Source organism: Phalacrocorax carbo, chromosome 1 (assembly GCF_963921805.1).
Source record: "Phalacrocorax carbo chromosome 1, bPhaCar2.1, whole genome shotgun sequence".
NCBI classification, from domain to species: Eukaryota; Metazoa; Chordata; class Aves; order Suliformes; family Phalacrocoracidae; genus Phalacrocorax; species Phalacrocorax carbo.
Genome location: NC_087513.1, coordinates 15,293,671 through 15,313,638, shown reverse-complemented (window position 1 = coordinate 15,313,638; position 19,968 = coordinate 15,293,671). Strand labels below are relative to the sequence as shown.

Below are 19,968 nucleotides of genomic sequence, written 5' to 3'. Positions count from 1 at the left end.
CTTTGAAAAAATATTTCCCTTTGTTCCTTGTACTTTAGTTTTTAATTATATGAGGATTTCTTACTGTGGTATCTAAACAATGAATGAAAACTGGTTAGATCTCCTTTATCAAATAGTAAAAATAGAAGTCAGAATTCAGTTAAAATGTAAGCAAGTGTTTCAGTCCTAGCTCAGATGTGTTAATTTTTCTTCTCCTTGTTACTGTACCTGAGTTTTTCAAATCCTTATGTTATATAAAATGTGAAACTTTTTGTAATGGCCATCTGTTGTTTCTGATTCATATGTGTTGGGCCAGAAGTGAATAATAAAAATGCTTTCCTTTCACAGGGAAGTAGCTGAAAAACACAGGATTTATTTAATTCTTTACCGTTTTCAATCTCTTTGGCTTTCTTGTACTGTTTTTCTCAGCATACTTTTGCTGGTCATTACTTGCCTTGTACAGGCAGAGAAAGCATGTATAAAATTTATTTGTAAATAACTAGATACTATAGCAAACTGTCTTCCACATACAATATCATCTGTTAATCTAGACTGAAGTTTAAGATTATTGTGCCTAGTCAAGATTGTAGGATCACAGGAACTTACTCTGGCATCTTAGATTTATTTTGCTATTGTATCTAATAAACAACCATGTATAAACGTGAAATTATGTAAAATTTTGATAACTTTTTTTGCTTCATATAACCCTGTATCATTCTTGATTTGAAGTAAAAAGGAAAAAGCAATATATTTACTACATTAATTGCCCTCCAGTATTTTCAAATAAAATGAAATAATAAATTTTGGGTTTTTTCATTTGTATTAATATTTCAGGTTGGTAAAATATCCAAAAACAAAAAGAAAAAACTGAAGAAAAAACAGAAGAGACAAGCTGAGCTGTTAGAAAAACGCCTGCAGGAAATAGAAGAACTAGAGCGAGAAGCCGAAAGGAAGAAAATAGAAGAAAACGTAACCTCAGCTGTACCATCAAATGAACAAGAAGATGAGTACCACCCAGAGGTAAAACTAAAAACAGCTGATATAGAAGAGGTAGTAGATGAAGAACCTGGAAATGATGATGGTTAGTATTACCTGCTTTTATTGATCCTGAATTTACTATTTCAGCAGGGAAAGTAATTGCAGCATTGCATCTGATGCAATGAACAAAGTCTTCAAACTTTGCTAGATCAAGTTTCATTTTTCTCCTGTAGGTAAAACCCTAACTACAAAGTCTAAAAAGGAAAAGTCAAGCTTACTATAGAAGTGAATAAAAATATCAAAAGCAATCTAGCTATTGAATCCCACAAAAGAGCACACAGATAATCTCAACCGAACAGTCAGTTGTCCTACCACATTAAGTGGCATAACCAAGTATCTTGGTGAGACAGAGGAAAATACGATGAATTTGTATTCTGTAACATTAATGTAGTTATGTTACAATATTTGTTGTAATGATCTATTCAGGTAATAATAATTGCAGCTTCTTCACTAAAATTTTTAAGATGTCTTGTTAAAATTCTTGTTTAGTCTTCCCTGGTTTTCTTGCCAACCCTCTCCAGTTCTGATAAAAATTTAACTACTGAAACTGTTGTTTGGTTTCGTTTAGTTTTGTTCTGCTCTTACTGTGAATTTTCCTCCTTCTGTGGGGACTCCCTGTTTGACACATATTGAGTTATATTTGTAAAGCTTGCTTTCAAGACCTCATGTATCTTCCCTTCATAACATTCTTCTCTTCTTAATTCTTCCACCCTGAACAACTTCCCATTGTTTCTTTTTTCCAACAGCTTTATTAGTTCTTTTTTTCACCTTTACTTTAGATTTTTAAGGTTTTTGCATATTTCAGTGATACTAAACAGGGAAACACTGAATATGTGAGAAGTCAAGAGTTACTGAAGAGTTAAAAATTATGCCTAATTTCAAATGCTATATTGATACATGATCTAATGTGTTGCTCACTGAAATTTTTCAGGTGAAGCAGAGGATCAGGATGAAAAAGAAGATACAGAGAAGGAAAACACTGAAAAAGATGATGATGTCGAGCAGGAACTTGTCAACACTGACCCTACAGACCCTAAGTGGATAGAATCCCCCAAAACAAATGGCCATATTGTGAATGGCCCATTCCTATTGGAACAACAGATTGAAGATGAAGATGAGGAAGAGGAAGAATGTCCAAATCCTGAGGAGTATAATCTTGATGAGCCAAATGCAAAAAGTGATTACTCTTATAGCAGCTCCTATGAACAGTTTAATGGTGAATTGCCAAATGGACGTCATAAAATTCCTGAGTCTCAGTTCTCTGAATTTTCAGCTTCAGTGTTCTCTGGGGCTCTAGAGTCTGTAGCTTGTGGTTCTGCTGTTTCTGAAGGATCAACTGTAACTGAAAGAGAGGAGAGCAGCCCATCTCACGACAGGAGCAGAACAGTTTCAGCTTCAAGCACTGGGGATTTGCCAAAAAGTAAGTGTTCCTCATAGTGGCATATGCCATGCTTAAAGTCTCTTGGAGCTGTAGGAGATACCTTACATGGAATGAGCAGTGGGGTTAAACCTCATACGTTTTATCTGTGTTCAGTAACATGTGTATGCAGATTTTACTTATTGTTTGTTTGGGGTATTTTGGTGAAAATTCAGTACCAGGCCTTCCGGGTAGGCTGTCACACACTTTCAGTAACACAAAGGGACCTTTCAATTACATAAAAGAACCCTACCACACCATTTCACTGACTTCAGTTGAACACCAGGTCTTGCACTTCTCAGTGATTTTGACTTTACCTACAGGCGAAGTGTTTTAAATGTTTTCAGTTTCTGGCTTGGTGCCAAACCTGCTAATGTCCTGGTCAGCTTTGTGCTTGAGTCTGAAGAGTACCCATTGAAAAGGTGGTGTCTGTGTGCCAGCCTCTGCAGTCAGGGAAATCTGTGCAGACTGCTCCCAAATGCTGTCTTTCCTAGGCATTCCCCAGACTTGGGGAGGGAGGTGGGATATGGGGTCAGATTTAACCATAGCTAGGGTTGGGTTATAGCTGCAGCCCACTACTGGGATTCCTTTTTTCAGTAATGGCTGGTTTCATCTACACTGAACATTCTGCTCATTGAATTGCACATTGTGTGAATGCAAAATCTTAATTATTTTAAATTTAATATTCCATCTTAGAAGACTTTTGGCAAAAAGGCAGATCAGATATCTAGAAATGAAGAGGAGGCTTTTAAGTTAGTTTGGTCCCAAAGCATTCTGGTGAATCTTGATCTCCTAGGGCCAGGTTTCAAGGAGAAGCAAACATATTAGTTTTGAATGGCTTTTAGAAATAGAGGGGGGAAAAAGCACTTTTGATTTGAGTTGATGGAAGACTTTGTCTGGTAGCATGAGTGTGTATTACATTTAAAAAAGGCAAATAAGTAGACTAGAAAGGTAGTGGTTAGGTTCAGAAAAAACTGTAATAGTCTCATTAAAGGCAATAACTTAGCTAAGCTTACTTTAAATAAATTGGATGATTTTTCTTGCATTCAAACCTGGGAATTTGACAAATGCAGCTTGGAACACAATACAAAAACATTCTTGTTAAAGTCATACAAAACTACCATCTTAAATTTTAAGAGGAAAGCAGAACTGTGATTTATTTTGTTTTTTTCCCCCTGCTTTAGAACTTGTTTTTAAGGGTGTTAAGTTATTGTAGATGAAATATTTGCATTGACAGGCCAGTCTACAGAGGAAAGAGAAAAGTAAGTTTATAGATGCAACTAAGCATTGTTCCCATAGTTAAAGGGCAGAAGGTGGTCATGAGATCATGTAACCAGATTTCCTTTTATAACAAGCCCATAATACAGCATCTGTTAAGCCCAGTTTGGCTTAAAACACATTTTCCAAAAAGATAACTGCTCTTTATTTGGACAAATGAACTGATAAAAAAAAAAACAATCTAGTGTGGTTGAAGTGTGTTCCACTGGTCAGTACTCAGAAAATTGTAGCAAGTTTAGATTTGTCTGGCTGCAGCTCCTAGCTATTACTTCTTGTTGTATCTTTTCTCGCTCATATTCAAAATTTCTGTGATATGCTGTATTTTAATTGATTAAAGGTTCTTTTCAGTATCAAACAGTTCATCTCTTAACCTTTTATTAAAACTCAACTAAACAAACTCTTTGTAAGGCATGTTGCCAACCCTCAGCTTATTATGGCTTTTCTGTGTTCAGCGTGGTTTTGGACCTTTAAATTCTGGCCACCAGAACTGCCTAGATCCAAAACTTCTGCCTGTAAATGCTGTTTATTGAAGACATGGAAGTTATAGTACCAGTGGCTAAATGATAAATATATGGGTTTCAACTTTAATAACAAGACTATTGAGACACTAAATCTGTAAGTGGATAGAAGAAAACGAGATAGCTTAGAAGATCACCAAGTCTGCATCAACATTGTCCCAGATGAAGTTACTAAATTTAAATAGAGATGTATTGAAAAATACAATTGAGTGTATTTCTTGGTTTAAGACTTCAGAAGAGCAGATTCACACAGTTTATTACAGAGTCTGACAGATAAGGTAATCTGCAGGCAGGCAAGAAATGTGAAATAAAATATAACTGAGTAGAGCTGTATTTCTGGAAAATGTCAAGATCCAAGATAATAAGTCTTCCAGTCCATCTCATTACACTCTGTACTCCCTTCAGCAATGTACAGGAGGTTCCTAGATGCCTGGTAGCCTCTTCCTTTGTGCTGCTGGCCATATTAAGCAGAAGGCCTCTACTGTTGTTTTTCCTGGGGTGATGTGTAAAATACGCATGCCTCCAGAGAGTAAAGCTAGTTTTGTCATTATGGGAGCAGGTTATCTCCATAGCTGAAGAAACAAACCTACTTGTTACCTTGATGTTATCTCATCAGGAGAAATTTACAGACCTTTTGTGCAGAGAAAGAAAGATAGCAAAGTCATATCAGCCATATGACTCACTTCTTCCTCAGAACAACGAAAAGCTGAATGTTAATAATATTAATGGCATCAATAATAATGTTGGGTTAAACAGTAATAAAACAGATTAAGGTATTTAGAAAGAAGAAAGATAAAAAGGTTGCAGGCTGTTCAGTATTTTTTAATGGTGCTCCTTTTTCACTATAACTTTAGTGCCCTTTTCTTACATAAAAGTAAGCTTTATTTGTTCCTCTTTGTCTCGACATTGCTATACATTATTAAGTAACATCAGAAGTGTTATCTTACTAAAAATAAGAAATAAGTGTCGTCTTATTTCTGGTTTTTTTTTTCATGATATTTGCTTCATTCAGTGCAGATACCAGTTTGTGTTCAGTGGATGAGCAGCTATTAAGTTTTTATCCTTTTCAAGTTTTCATTGTGTGAACAAACTGGTCTTAAGACAGATCTATTAATTTTCTCACAACTCTCCTCCTCATTCCAGTATTTGAATGTTTACTGAGTATACTATCCTGCTGAGACTGTGAGAAGAGGAGGTGATATTTGTCAGTTTTATGGAACTAGGACACACAAAAGTGAAAATCAGAAGTGCCCGCTAATTTTGTGCTCAGGCTGAGCTCCTTTGGATGCTTTTTTGAGAGTACTTGCTAAAAAGTACAATCCTTTTGAATTCACTTTCAGTTGTGAATGATACACGTTTTTCATATTCAGAATCCAAGGTCTCAGATTAATCTCTCGGAAAATACAGGACACAAACTTCATGAGTTCCTCAGGAAAACACAAAAGTGTAGGTGCTTGCCTATTACCTTTTCAGGTCCCCCTATTAGATGAAGTTTGACAAAAGCTGTTTTCTAATGTCATATTCAGATGTCTTACTGATGAGGCTTCCCCCCCCACACCCTTCATTCTGCTTGATTTACTGCAGTCCTTCACCTTCAAGACGTGTGGGAAGGATTTATTTAGCACTATGGTTTGTTTTTTTTTGCCAGGGTTACTGAATTGAGAAAGGTCCTGTTATTTCTTGTATAATGCATGTGATTGTGTTTTAAAAAAAAATAAATAAATTAGCCTGTACTATGCAGCAGGCTTGTAAGGGAAGACTAATATTAAGCTCCTGTCTTGAGTGCTGGCTTGCAACCTTATTCTCTCAGTGTATTTTACTTTTATGCCCTGTATTGTTGCTTTTTTTAAACTTGATTCTTGGACTCTGTCCAGCTTTTTTAGAGGACTGTTTTGTTGAGGTCACTGCCCCTTCTGTCTTCTGCTGTTTAGCCTGTCTTTTCTTTCTTTCCCCTGGTGGATCCTGCCACTTTTCTACTTGGCCAGTATTTCGGTGCCTCCATGGCCCATTCAGGTTTGCTGTCCCAGCAGCTAAAGATCCTCATCTGATTTCAGTCACTCCTAACCCACCATTAGACATCCTGTATTTTTTTTCCTTCTGCCATGTCTGGTGTATTTTCCTTCCTCTTCCAGGCCTTATGCTAGTTTAACAGATCGTTGTATACCCATTGGAGTTCCAGGTGCTTTTTGGATCTTATCTCTTTCTTATCTTACCACTACTAGCTTTGGGACAAGGAAACTGTGATGAGTTCTCTGCTACTATGTGATTTGTGATACCTGGTTCTGTCTTCTACGTTCAAGTCAATCTCTTTTCTTTCCAATGCAGTTTAGGAGCTAGCAGGTTGTATGTCAAAATGAAGAAAAGCAGCAGTCCTCCAGGGTTGTATGTTAGGGTCATCGATGTCCCAAGAGTCTCTAAAGATTGTAGGGTTAATTAAAGTTCTGCCTTTTCTAGTCTGGATCATACTTGGTGCGAATAGGACCTTCAGAGAACTTTGATTCAATGATGAATTATCTGTGAAATGGAATGACAGTCCCCTAGGCTCTCAAATTAGCCAGGTTTTGGTGAGTTGTTTTCCCCTTGGGACAGGTTGTTTTGTTTTTGGTTTTTTGTTTTTTTTTTTAAAAAGAGAAATCCAGCCAAATTTTATTTACCTTAGCCAAGACTGGAAGTGGAGAATTCATTTTCTCAGCCAGACTGTTCCAATAACATATCTTTCATGTGGCATTCTTGGAGTCTGAATTTTAACATTTTCTGTTCAAATCTATTCCTGGAAACACATGCACTGTTTTTGCGTAGAAGCTCCTCTGGATATTCTAATAATAGGCATTTGACAGTTAAAAAAATGCAGAAAATTTGCACTTGAAATGTTAAGAAATCCTATTGATGTTGATTTAATTTCTCATAACATTCAGATAATTATTTTGATGCGTTCAGTGCATTACAAGGCTGGATAAAGTGTCAAGGCAAAACTGCTTAGAGATAATTAATAGTATGTTCAAAATACTAACTGTTCTGCATTTCGCTTCTGTTAGCAAAAACTCGTGCTGCTGACTTACTGGTGAATCCACTGGACCCAAGGAATGCAGATAAAATTAGAGTTAAAATAGCTGACTTGGGGAATGCCTGCTGGGTGGTAAGTATAACTACATAATTTTAGCTATTTAGCCTTTAGAACAGGCCTTTTTATCGTTCGCTTTTTCCATTAATGTGGTTCTTTCTGTTTTAGCATAAACACTTCACAGAAGACATCCAGACAAGACAATATAGATCCATAGAGGTTTTAATAGGAGCAGGTTACAGCACACCTGCTGATATCTGGAGTACAGCATGTATGGTAAGAACAATACAATGTGTATTTTACAAGAATAAACCTCCTAAAAATAGTTGTTTATTTAGGTTTAAACCTGATGAGGATGGTTCTTACATTTTGATACACATTATCATAAATTATGTTGCATCAGATAGCTACTGATGGTTTTTCTTCTTAATTTCAATTTCTCAAGCATTCTTAATCAAAAGGAAGTATTTTGGAGAACATTTCTAATTTTCACGTGATGCATTTTAAAATTGCAGTCAAAAATATGTAAGTTTGGAGGGAAATACATGTATATTTTAAATGTCAGTCTAACTGACATAGTACAACTGCATGTTTCTTTCCCATCTTAGAATCTATGCAACTGTTTGCTGTGTTTCTATTTCTTGCATAAAGTAGCAAAACAGTGAAATACTTCGAATTCTTGCCAAGTGCAGTGAAAACATTCATCAGATTAGGCTTTCAAATCACAGCTTTAGATTCTAAACTTTGAAGAGAAGGAATTTAGTTTATTAGTAAAATATGTGGTAACATTCTGTAGAATTAATTTTAACATGGTAAAACTGAAATTATATGGTTTTAGAAATCTTTAAAGAATAGAAAAGGTAAAAACGTAATCATCCAACTTTCTGAAACACTTATTCTGCTTGTTGTATCTCTTTGGGGACAAATAAGCTACGTGCATCTTCTCATTAAAGATAGTTTTGGAAATATGTTTAGAAATATCTTTGTCTATTTTAAAAGTGAAAACTTATTCAAATCTTTCTATTTTACAAATACATGTCTGAAAAGAGTAAGTGTGAGGAGGAGGAGAAGGCTCAAATACTAGACACAGTTTGCAGGCGTGGGTGATGAGAAGAATTGCAGAGCTCAGAGGGAGAGGAGGAGGACTGAAAGGAACATAAAATCCTACAGATATTATAAGCTCAGCAAGCCATGTGTTGGAAGTAACTAACCCATAAGTAAAATTGCAAGTATGTTTTCTCTGGAGTTTAATACTAGCTTTTGGTTTAGTACACAGAAAAGAACATCCATTTCCAAATTTACTCGTCCCTCTGGGGGCAAAATGTAGAATTTTTCCATTGGATTGAGAACAAAGTATAGAATATATTCCACAGTTTTGTTCCTTAATTCTTTGAATGATTCTTCTCTTAACTGACTACAAAATTACTGTAGAAAGTGTTCATTCCTTTTACCTGATATTTTGTAAACCTCACTTGAACTTCATACGTTTTTATAGTATTGGATACCCTATATTTCTCTTCCTTTAAAGTTGTCCCTACCCCCTGCTAATTTTATATACAGTCTTGTAGCTAAAGCCACATAAAAGGGGCTGAGGTCTATCTAGGATTGTGTTTAAATAAAGTGGGGTACTTAATAGCAATATCACACCTAGGGAATATAGTATTACGGTAGTTGAGGTCTTCCAGCCCCATACGCTTTAATTCTTTTCCATGTTATATAAGCGTTACTGCTTCCTTCATGCAAGTACTTTCTCAAACTCAAGGGGAAAAATGCCTCAAGAATCTCTGCCACTAGGGGTAGCTTAATTCAGATTCACAATTATTTGTGAAATTTCAGTGTGTTAATGAGAAAATTATACTTCTGCTCTTTTGCTATGTAGGCTTTAAAGATAGTGAAGTATTTGAGGCAGAAACACTGGAATTCTGTCTTCTGCCACAGACTGTTTTTTGCCCTTAAAAAATGTAGAAAATTGTTAATCTTAGAGCACTGATATTCAATTGTTGAATTGTTGTTGTCATTGTATAGTCATGTAAAAAACAGGTGAGTCTCAAGAAGTCTCTCCGCTTTCATTCCTGTATGGCTGAGAAAATGGGTCAGAGCACTGTGAGTGCTGATCCTGATTCAGATGGAAAACAGCTCTGAGGAAGGCACGGGCTTGAAGACCTTAACGGCTCTTTCTGCAGGGGACTTGTAACAGATTATTGGCCAGGGAAGCGTTCCTGATGTGGAACTGCAAACTCCCAATTAATGTATTTAGGCTGTCTTTGGAAATTATGATTTGATTCTCTGCAACCCCTAAAGCAGCCAAGAACTGTGACAGACCAAAGTGTTTTAATGCCATTGTAGTCCCACTTGCTTTCTCAAGTTTGTATTCCTTGGTCTACCTAGATGTGGCTCAGAAAATGCCTTTCTAGGTTACCTTGCTCTTGTTCCATACTTAATTATCTTTATTCCATGATGTTTGCTGTTAGGTGTGTTTTCAAAAGGACTGTCTGATGGAGCAGAAGGTGGTGTTTATTTCCAGCCGAAATACAGCCCAGATACCCGCGTTGTCCAAGTTTCTCAAAGGAGAATAGGGAGACTTCTTTGTCATGTTGCTGTGCTTGGACAACAAGTCCAAAGTCATTAAGGACATTTTTGGAAGCAGTACTATGTGAAATGAGTGGTCCAGCAGTATTGCCATGACTTTTCTTCTAGGCAAGTTTCCATCCTTTCATGCTTTGCCCAGTGTGACAGTACCAAGCACACATGGTGTCCTACCAGCTGACTCTGTATTGATTGCATATGGTATTTTTCATTTCCTGCTTGTTTAAAATTAAAAAAGGGGAAAAAAAAAAGAGGGGAAAAAAAGGAAAGGTTGTCAATTAAGGGCTAGCTCTATGTTATTAAGTGACCTAAGTTTGAGGTTGTGTTCAGGTTAGGTAAGTAATTGCTCTGATCATATCCACCTGTCAGAAATACTACATTTGTCAGTGGGTAGGAAAGGTGCTGTGTGGCTTTGCGGTGGGAGCTGCATTATGTAATTACAGATCCTGTCCTTCATTCTGATCATGATTTTGTCTTTGGATGAGCTTTCTTGTCTCAATTTATCTACTGAATGATAATGCATGTCTTGCGAAAGTGCGTGCCTAATGTGAGCGATGTGAATGAATGTGAATGCAAAGTATAGTAAGTTAGTATCAAAGCAAAGACGTTATGCTTTAAAAACCCTTGCTTACAACTGGATCACTGAGCTAGTTCTCTGACTGGTGCTGAAAGAGGGTGCAAAATACTTTGATCTCATTTGGATGGAACTGTGTGCAAATACGTTTTGTAGATCTGTATGTACCCATGATTTTCAGTTCTCACAGAGACTGAGCCAGGTGTGCTCTTCACTCTTCCGTCTGTGTAGCTCTTGCTGACAGAAGACCTGCTGCTTCACAGTCATTGTCAGGTTCTCCATCTCAATGGGTGTTTAAGTTTCACAACGTGGCTGCCAAACTCTCCTGACTGAGCTTGCTCACAAGCAGTCCGGAACACTCTGCTTAGTAGTAAACAGCAACAGAAGACTGCTTAGCTTGCAAAATAGAAAAGATTCTTTATCTGTTATATATCCACTACTGTGTCAGATACTCTAGACAATGTCTTCATTTGAAAAAAAAAAAAAAAAAAAAAAAGTGTCTGCTTTTACTGTCTTTTTCTTTGAGTTAGCTAAGGGTCCATAAAATTTCCATTTCAAATGTTGACTTCCAGATGCGTAGATGAAACACGTCAATCTTTTCATGTGTCCTGGCTAGTAGATCTTATGAAGGATTGGTCGGAATGCATGTGACCAGGATTCACCCGAGGTTTTAACTTGGTCTTGTCCTTTCTGGATCTCCATTTGAGCCTAAGGTTTTTTACTACCTTTTGCTTGCTAGTGAAATAGTCTTGCTCACTGGGAACAGCATTGATTATGAAAGTAGTAGAGCTACTGGTTCCTGTATTGGCTTGTATTTATGGCATACAGTGTTAAGTCAAACTCAGAGGTGGTGTTGTGTCACAGCAGCAGCAGACTGTCTTTTTATCATCTTTTTTCATTTGCTCATCAATTTTACTTAGTCTTTAGTAATGAGGATAGAGATTGTGATGTTTTTAAATGTCTGATAACTGTGCCCTGAGCATGCAAAGCATCTGTGCTCATGTGTGCACAGCAGCTTTCAGAATACGCCTTTGTGAATCTGGCTTTTGGTACATTGTATGTTGTGTTTACCTGAAGTGCTCTCCTCAGATGGGCTTTGCTAATATGGGTTGTCTTTGTCTAGCCACCAGCCCCATGTGTTTGATGCAGCTTTCAGGAAAGGATAGTCTTGTTTTATTTGGATTGTCTTTAGTAGGGGAGTAGCCATAGATTCTGGTCAGGATTACTTGTGCTGGAAGTGTACATAAACAGAGCCATGTAAGGACTCTATCCAAATAGCATTTAATATAAGAGAAGCAGTGCAAAAGAGGGAGAAATAACTCAGTGCTAATAACCTTACAGTTCTGTTTCTTTTGGTGTTATGTCAGTGAATAAGTGGCATTGTAAGCCAGCAGCCTGAGCGCTGCATCTTCTAATTTTAGGTGATTCAGCATGGCCCAGTTCTTGTGCCTCCAAACAGGAAGGGTACCTCTTTGAATCAGATATAAAGGATCAGAGGGAGTATCCTCAGGCCAGTACCAGTCCTTTGCTCAGGTGATCGAGTCTCAGTTTTTAAGGAAGAAAAAAAAAAAACAGGCAGGGGAAGAAAGCAGATGATCCATATCTTTGGAGGCTTATAATCAGTGCACACACAATGAAAGAAGTTAGATGCCAGCAGGCTTTTCCAGACTATGACAGAGTTGTTTGCTTGTTCTGTGCTTAGGAAAGGATGCAACAAAGTGTAACTTAATTTTTTTTCCCAGACTTTGGTGCCCTAGGTCTGAGATGTTGTTGCTGTTGTTTGCTGGACATTTATAAGTTTTGCGAAGTAAATTGCACAGTGCCCTTTCATTTTCTTTTAACAACGTGGCCTATTTAACTGGTATACTCAGCTGCTCTCATGGAAAGCTAGACACTGGGAATCTCTCTCCACATCTGTTAAATTCTAGAAAATTCTGTGTTCCTTTGCTGTACTCAGTCCTATTTTAATAATGCCAACAGTGAGGTGGACTTCTCATTATCATCCGAAAAAAGGAACAGATTTGGAGCCACCAGTGCCTTTGACAGGATTGAAACCACCCTAGATCATTTAATTTTATCAGGCTGAATTTCCACATTTGCAGTATTCAGAGGGTTGTTTTCTGTAGAGCAGAAACTGAACAGGCACTGCATGATTTAGCATTTCCTAAATCTCAAAAACCATGGAACACAGTACTCCACTGCTCCTGCCAAGAAATCCTGGCAAGATAAGGGAGTTAGTACTGGCAGAGGGCATCCCTTTGTATTGCTTCTAGAAATGACTGCAAGCACCATGATTCCACTGCTTTTCATTGTTTATGCTCTTTGGATTGGAGACTGCAAAAGCACCTGAAATGATGAATCTCATCATCTGACTTTTGTTGTTCATCATGTACAGTCTTGTTTGAGCTGCGGGGAGGAGGTGACTGTGTCACAAGCTGGGACATTAACAGGACTGTTTTTAACACTTATCTGAGGTGGCTTTTGTGGTGAGTTGTGATTCCTGAAATATCTTCTTTATTATAATAAGAAGTAGCAAATAGATCATAGCTGTAGATCGGCAGGAAGCCAGAGGAGAAAATTGTACTTGGTGTTTTATCTACCCAAAGAGAATACAAATGATGAAAGAAAATACTAGTGGGGTGAGAAGGGAAGGGGGCAGGCAAATAACTTTCAAAATGAGGGAGCTGCTACTACAAGGCTGGCAAGCTTACGGGGTGGTTTTTATTATGAGCATTTCTATTCATGTGAGAGGACTTGGAGGGACAGAATGAAGAATGAACAGAAAATAGTGACTTATGATGTTAAAAATTAAACCTACATGTAAGTGCTTGTAGTTCAGCCACCAATTTACTTCTTTGCATGATATTCTCTAATGTGGGGTGGAGAGGTAACTGTCCTTAACTACTCTTCCTGTGTTGTAAGCAGGGAAAAAATAATTATGTCTCCATGGGATCACGAGTATCATCGTGCTAGTATGTGTGAGTGGCACGTAGCAAAGGTGTGATGACAAGCCTCAGTCTGCAGTGAAGCAGTATTTTGAGGAAAAATAGAAAATCAAAAATCTGGTTGAGAGAAGAACTTCAAGTCGCTATGCACATATTTTTCAGTAGGCAGATACAGTACAAAATGCTGTTATTAATCACTGTACACCCTTTTTGAACGTGGTGGGTGGACAGCCTGAAAGATTCACAAGAAAATTATTCTCCAAAGAAAATGACTTTCCAAAGCAACCACTCAGCATGTGCACGATTCTGAGTACAGCAAATAATGGAAACGTGTTTCCTTTTCAAGCATCCCATGCATGGCTGTGTTTTGTATATCTGGCCTTTCTTACCAAGCACTAGCCATGCAAAATGCCTTTTATATTCTTTCCATTGGCTGGCTCTTTAGAGGGAGATGTCCATGGAAGAACAAACTGTGAGCTGGTATGCATATAAAAGTTTTTTCCCTTCTTCCCATGCTCCCACTTACCTGTGGAACAGTGTTCTTAAAATTAAGCCTATTTTTAAAACAGGTAAAATCCTCTCATTCATAGCTCTTCATTTCAGCTGGGGCAGAGAAACTCTGGCCAAGAGCCGGACCTTGTCTGTCAGAATAATAATTCTGGCCTACAGCTTGTTGGCCTTTTTCAGCTGGGGCTTCATAAGAGGAATTCAGGGGGCCTGATGCATTCCAAGCGAATTGTTCTTCCAGTCCTCTCCTAGACAGCTTTCCCTAGGCATGCATCCATTTTCAATCACCAGATTGAGTGCACAGCTGTCACACAGTGAAAATGTAGCTATTTCCAATTGTGTGATTAGACATGGTTCTATAATATAGATAGCAATGCCAAGAGTTTAGTGTTGTGGTAGGTTCATACACAGCTGTGTGGCAGGCAAGGAATCGTAGCCTCTCCAGAGCCTACAAAAGCAGTGGTATGACCATTTATGTGAAAGGTTCTCCATCTGCAGATAGAGAAAAGCAGTCTAGACTGTTTTTCTGCAATAACCTTAGGAAAGTGATAAGTAGCGATTGCCAGTACAGTCAGTAAGGATGGATGATTGCCTTGGGCTTTTGTGCCATATGTTGAATGTGCTGTATCTCATTTGTTATCTTCATATAGTAATTGAAATGCTGATTTCTGTTGAGGTAAATGTCAACATTAAGTAAAAAAGATGATGGTAATTCAAAGTCAGAGTTTCTGTCAAGAAACTAGTTTTTATAAATGAATACTTTCCAAGGAAAGTTAGTAAATATGTTTAATCTGTATTTATAGCATCATAGAAATTATAGCCAAATTTAGGTTGAAAGGCATCTCTGGTAGTCTACCTCCTGCTTGAATCAGGCTTAATGTCAAGGTTAGATGAGGTTTCTCAGAGCCTCATGCAGTTGAGGCGTACATATCTGTCAGGATGGCATTTCCGCAGCCTTGCTGAGCAGCCTGTCCCAGTGCTCCGCCAATCTTGTGAAACAATTTTTTTCCTCATATCCAGTTGGAATTTCCCATCCTGCTGCTCGTTCTGTTTCCCATCTTGCAGTCTGTTCTCTGTTGTCCTTTCATTGAGAAGAGTGTTATCTTGGCCGTCTCTGTTACTGCTTTTCAGGCAGTGGAGTGCAGCAATTAAATCTCCCCTTCTCCTTCCCTTCTCCAGCCTGAACAAGCACAGCCTCACCAGCCAGGATCTCTCTCATACTGATGGCCCCACACTGGTCACAGATCTGCAGGTACAGGTGTGAGTGCTGAGGAGAGGGGAGGTCACTGCCCACCAAGGGCTGGTAACATGCTTGTTATGTACAGCCCAGTATGTGGTTAGCCTGCATTGCCACGAGAGTGCACTGCTGTCTGTGCATTCCCTTGCTGTCCGTCGGGGTCTCCACCTCCTGATGTTATCACAGAGTGCCAGCACCTTAGGAATTGGAGACTAGGTGGGTTTATGTACCTACAGTTGGGTGCAAAGTGTCAATAAGTACTGAAAAATGCTCAGGAAGTCCAGAGCAACACTGCGTTGCCAAAACGGTAGTTCTGAGTACCGGCAGCAGAGATCTCTTATTTCAGTGGCATTGACCGAGTAACGGGACTGCGCGTGCTTTCTGGTCCACCACACCTCTGGACGTCAGCTTAAAGAGCAGAACTGACTGACAGTCCAGAGGTGTCATCGTCGTCCTTGCAGTTATTTACCTGCTTATTAATGCATTTTTAATGCTAATTCTTTTACTTCATGATAACAACCTAGGTCAAGGATTTATTCGTTTTCAAATGAGGCCAATTAATTTTATTTATCTTGTGCTATGTAGCCAGTCCATCCTACAGATATCTAGGGGTTGCTACAGGTGGACCTGTGAGACATCGTCCTGCATGAATTCTAAGAAGTGTTATTACAGGTATTTATTGCAGTACCCAAAAGGCAAGGCTGTCTCTGGGCTGCATCCAAGTCAGAAGTTTCTTTGTTCTCGGTGCAGAGTACTTTAAGGAAAGTCAGGAAATCAAATGTCTGAGATGGTGCGGCTCCAGCCCATGCTGGGCATGGAGTCAAAGCTATACAAAAAGGAAAAAAGAAGCAGCAGCAGCATTTTCAAAAGCTTTAGTTTCTCTTCAGCAAAAGCGTGGTATAAATATCCCAAATCTATGGGAGCTTGCAGCTCTTGCTATATACAAACAGATCTAAAATGCAGTGTATCACAGTGGTATGCTTACTTCTTGTACTTCTCTATGAAACGGGTTTTACAGTTTTTCCAATTTAATCCTTTTAGCCCCATGCAGACATATTGAGCTATTAACACTTCATTTTGGGGGACAGAAGCTCTATTCTTTTTGAGTCTACCTTTATGGCCAAATTCAACTACATTTCTGTTGTCCTCCAGGAACCTGTGTTAAACAGTGATAAGTTTTAGTGTCCTCAGAAATCAGCCCCATCAGCACATGTTCTCCTAGGAAAGCTGGTCCGGCTCTTCCAATAAATTTATTCCCATGAGATACAGAGGGGACACGTGGGGCTTCTCAGTCTCATCTCAAGAGAACAACGATATTCCCCATGTTGTGTTTAGAGACCTTACCAGTGATCTCGTCTGGCTACTCTAAAAATTTCTTCAGTTTAAATACGTGGTAATTTATTAAGTCCTTAAGATTTTTTTTTTTAAGCTGTAAAATGAAGACTTTCAACCTTGAGCTTGAAAGTAGAATGTGAAAAAAGTGAGTAACTGTTTATTAGTGATAGTGGCTTTAGAAATTAAATGCCCTTTCATAGGATCATCAGAAATGTTGACAAGGGGCATTCTTGCTTTCTTGGCTGCTGTGTGTGATTGCAGTGAATTACTTTGGCTATAGCCCACTTGGATGACACTGCAGTTCACAGCTTGTAAACGCCAAATGTCTATAAATAGGCTAAATTTACAGGTGATTTAACTCCAGATTATGAATTGGAACAGAAGAGTGTATAGTTTGCGGGAGACAAATATTTTGTAGTAAATGTTCTAACGGAGTGAAATCCCTCCCTAGAACAGTGGCAGGAAGGTTCTGCCTGATTTTTGGAACGGTTTTCTAGATCAGATGTTTTCCCTGGTCTTGGAGATGGAAAATAGTTTGATGCTTGAACCACCTGGAAAGAATTAGATTCCTGTGGCTGTGTGGGTAATTGGTGATCCAGAGCAGAAAGAGAACAGCTTAACAAATTAGGCTAGATGAATCCATGGTTGCACAAAAGTACGGGCTCTCATAGTTTGGCGCTTTGTGGCTTTTAATATGTGTTGCACCCATAAAGGGAAACAGTGTTGTCCTGACCTAACATGATGTTAGGATCCCTTTGAAGCATTGAAGGGGTCAGTCATCACGGTGTCTGCTCTGGATTCCTTCATCAATGCCAGTCACAGTATTTTACCCCGATTGCAGTGTTTACTTTGATGACTTCTGATTCAACAAATAGACCTTTTTAAAAACTGTCCTAGATTTAGTGTCATCAAGGAAGCTCACCCCATTTGCTAATTTCAAGTGATTAATTACAGTTATAAATGGATTTTGTTTCTGATTCAGACTTTATTTCAGTCCCCAACATGGAATCTCTGACACATAATTAGCCTTCAGATACAAGTGTAGCTCTTCATGCGTTTAGAAATACCTCTGTCTCAGCTTCATAAACTTACACATATTTAACATGGTCAATGGACAACACATTAGTATATAAAGACATGTTTAACATCGGCTTATGCTGATACCTACTTCGCAGCCCTATGTAGCCGATCTGTTCAGAATTGCTTCCTCTGCAGCAGATGCTGTTGGCTGCCTTCCACCATGGGGGACTGGTGCTGAACTTCGCAACATGACCGAAACACTCCCTGGTCAGCCCGTGGAGCCCCAGGGGTTGCTGGCTGGGGAGGGACCGCAGTTCCATGCTCCTTGCCCATCTCCTTCGTTCATCCTCGTTGAGTATGCGGGAACAGCTGGGCTTCGGGTGTGCTGCCTGTTGCCAGCTCTCCAGCCTCTCGTACCGAGGGGGTGTGCTTGGGGCTGGATGTGAGGCTCTCCGGAGTCTGGGGTCATGCTGTCATTGCACTGTAGGAATGACGGGCCCCAGGTAAGTGGCCTCTCCTCAGTCGAGGATCCAGTTGTAGGCCTTGAGCTTTGAATGTTAATTTCCTCTTGGTTCTAAGATAGCTGTGATGTTCTGCTGACATCTTAAGATGAAAACCATTATTTATTTCTCAAATACCCATAAACATGTCTGTTATGTTATAGGCTTTTGAGCTAGCAACTGGAGATTATTTGTTTGAACCACACTCTGGTGAAGACTATTCCAGGGATGAAGGTATGACTCTCTTGAGATATTCTATCAGTTTCTATGTATTTTCACACTCCTCCTCTTAAATTTCCAGTGAGCTTACAGTGGGGTTAAGTTTTGTATTTGAGTGAACTGTTCATCCACATTGTTTTCGGAATATAAATACAATTTTTTTCTTTTTAGTTTTAAGTTCCATCACTAGCAATGGGTGGGCAAAAACTCCCTTCTGCAGATACTCATCTACTTAACAACTGCCTGAAGGAATTAAACTGCCCTTCTTGTAAGATTGCATATGTGTGGAAACGTGATTGAGAATAACAACATTGTAGTTTAGAAAAGAAACGACAAATTTGAACTTTATAGTATTTTCTCTTTAAAGAGTGACACTGGAATAATGTTTACATTGTGTATTTGTATTTTAATTAGGCAATTACTAATTTTTTTTTTTTAAATCAGAATTAACTCCTGCTTCCATCTGTATACCTGTCCATTTTCATGCTTGTTTGCTTGTAAATGCTCTTTGCAGTGGTAATGTGGGCATCATTCATTGTTCCTAAATGCTACTAATGATGCCAGAGCTCTGCTGATCCTGGAAACCTCTGCATGGATTTGCTGCAGACATTGTTGATTTGAAACTATTTCTGATTTTTTACTAATTCCAGTTTCTTTCCTCTTCTTTTTTATCCCATCCTTTCCCTGCCCCTTCCACTCCCGTATCCTTTTTTTCTCTCCCTCATAGACCACATAGCACACATCATAGAGCTGCTAGGCAATATCCCAAGGCACTTTGCTCTATCTGGAAAATATTCTCGGGAATTCTTCAATCGCAGAGGTAGTACCTCTTCTTTTTGAAAGGTGCCGTGATGCAGACAGAAGTGGAATTGCTGTTGCTGGTTGTAGCATGTCCCACTGAGGAGCATTTCCTGAAATCACTCAGCTAAATTTTCTTTTTGCAAACCAAAATGCTCAGGAATCTGTGACAAATTTTCCTCTCTTGTTTTTGTTTTTTTTACCTGATTGTTCTGAAAAATACCTATTGGTACATTTTAAATTACACAGCAGAATGTTAGTAGCAGCTGATACTCAAATGTTGTTTTGAGAAGGAACTTCTGCTGAAAGCATCTTTCCAAATTGCCACTGAGCAAGTGTGCACGTGTCTTTTTTACCAGGATCAATCTATTTCTGTCTGTACCGGGCCAGTGTTAGTGTGTGCATGCAATGTACTGATTAAACTGTTGTATGTTTCTGTTTTGCTGGCAATGTTCTCCAATGCAGACCACATAGCATTGATCATTGAACTGCTGGGAAAAATCCCTCGAAAATACGCTATGTTGGGGAAATATTCCAAGGAGTTTTTCACCAAAAAAGGTAACGGTATTTATGCAACACTAATTTAAAGCATAATACTATCCAAAAGGAGAATATTTTCATTTATGGGTACTGAAGAAATATATCCGTTTAAATGGAGAGTTCTTATTAAAGAAGAATTTTGGTGTAAACTTGGCTTTCTGAGAAAAGCCACAATTTGCAGTATTCATTTCAGTAGTTCATTTAAAATTTCATTTTGGGATGTACTCAACAAAGTGTGGATGTTTACAAATGTCTGTGTAACTCTGTTGTCCTGTGTTCATGTAAATGCAAGGAACCAAGTGATGCATAGCTTGTAACGTGATGGAAAGTCATCTGTCAACTATTTTGGATCGTATGTAGTGGTCCAGCAGATGCTACTGATAAGGAATAACCGAGGTGGGAAGGGAATAGCTGGG

At 38.6% G+C, this 19,968-nt stretch overlaps 1 protein-coding gene across 5 annotated transcripts in view; it reads left to right on the top strand.

Moving 5' to 3' along the window:
* SRPK2 (SRSF protein kinase 2) overlaps window positions 1-19,968 on the top strand; it is a 155,026-nt gene that overhangs the window by 127,261 nt on the left and 7,797 nt on the right. For 2 of the 5 annotated variants that reach the window (XM_064444649.1, XM_064444657.1), the window contains 7 exons: window positions 814-1,060; window positions 1,949-2,437; window positions 7,266-7,366; window positions 7,460-7,567; window positions 18,160-18,229; window positions 18,942-19,034; window positions 19,478-19,570. In XM_064444649.1, the coding sequence (XP_064300719.1) occupies window positions 814-1,060; window positions 1,949-2,437; window positions 7,266-7,366; window positions 7,460-7,567; window positions 18,160-18,229; window positions 18,942-19,034; window positions 19,478-19,570 (1,201 nt within the window). The other 3 variants (XM_064444665.1, XM_064444675.1, XM_064444685.1) reach the window with 3 other exon arrangements.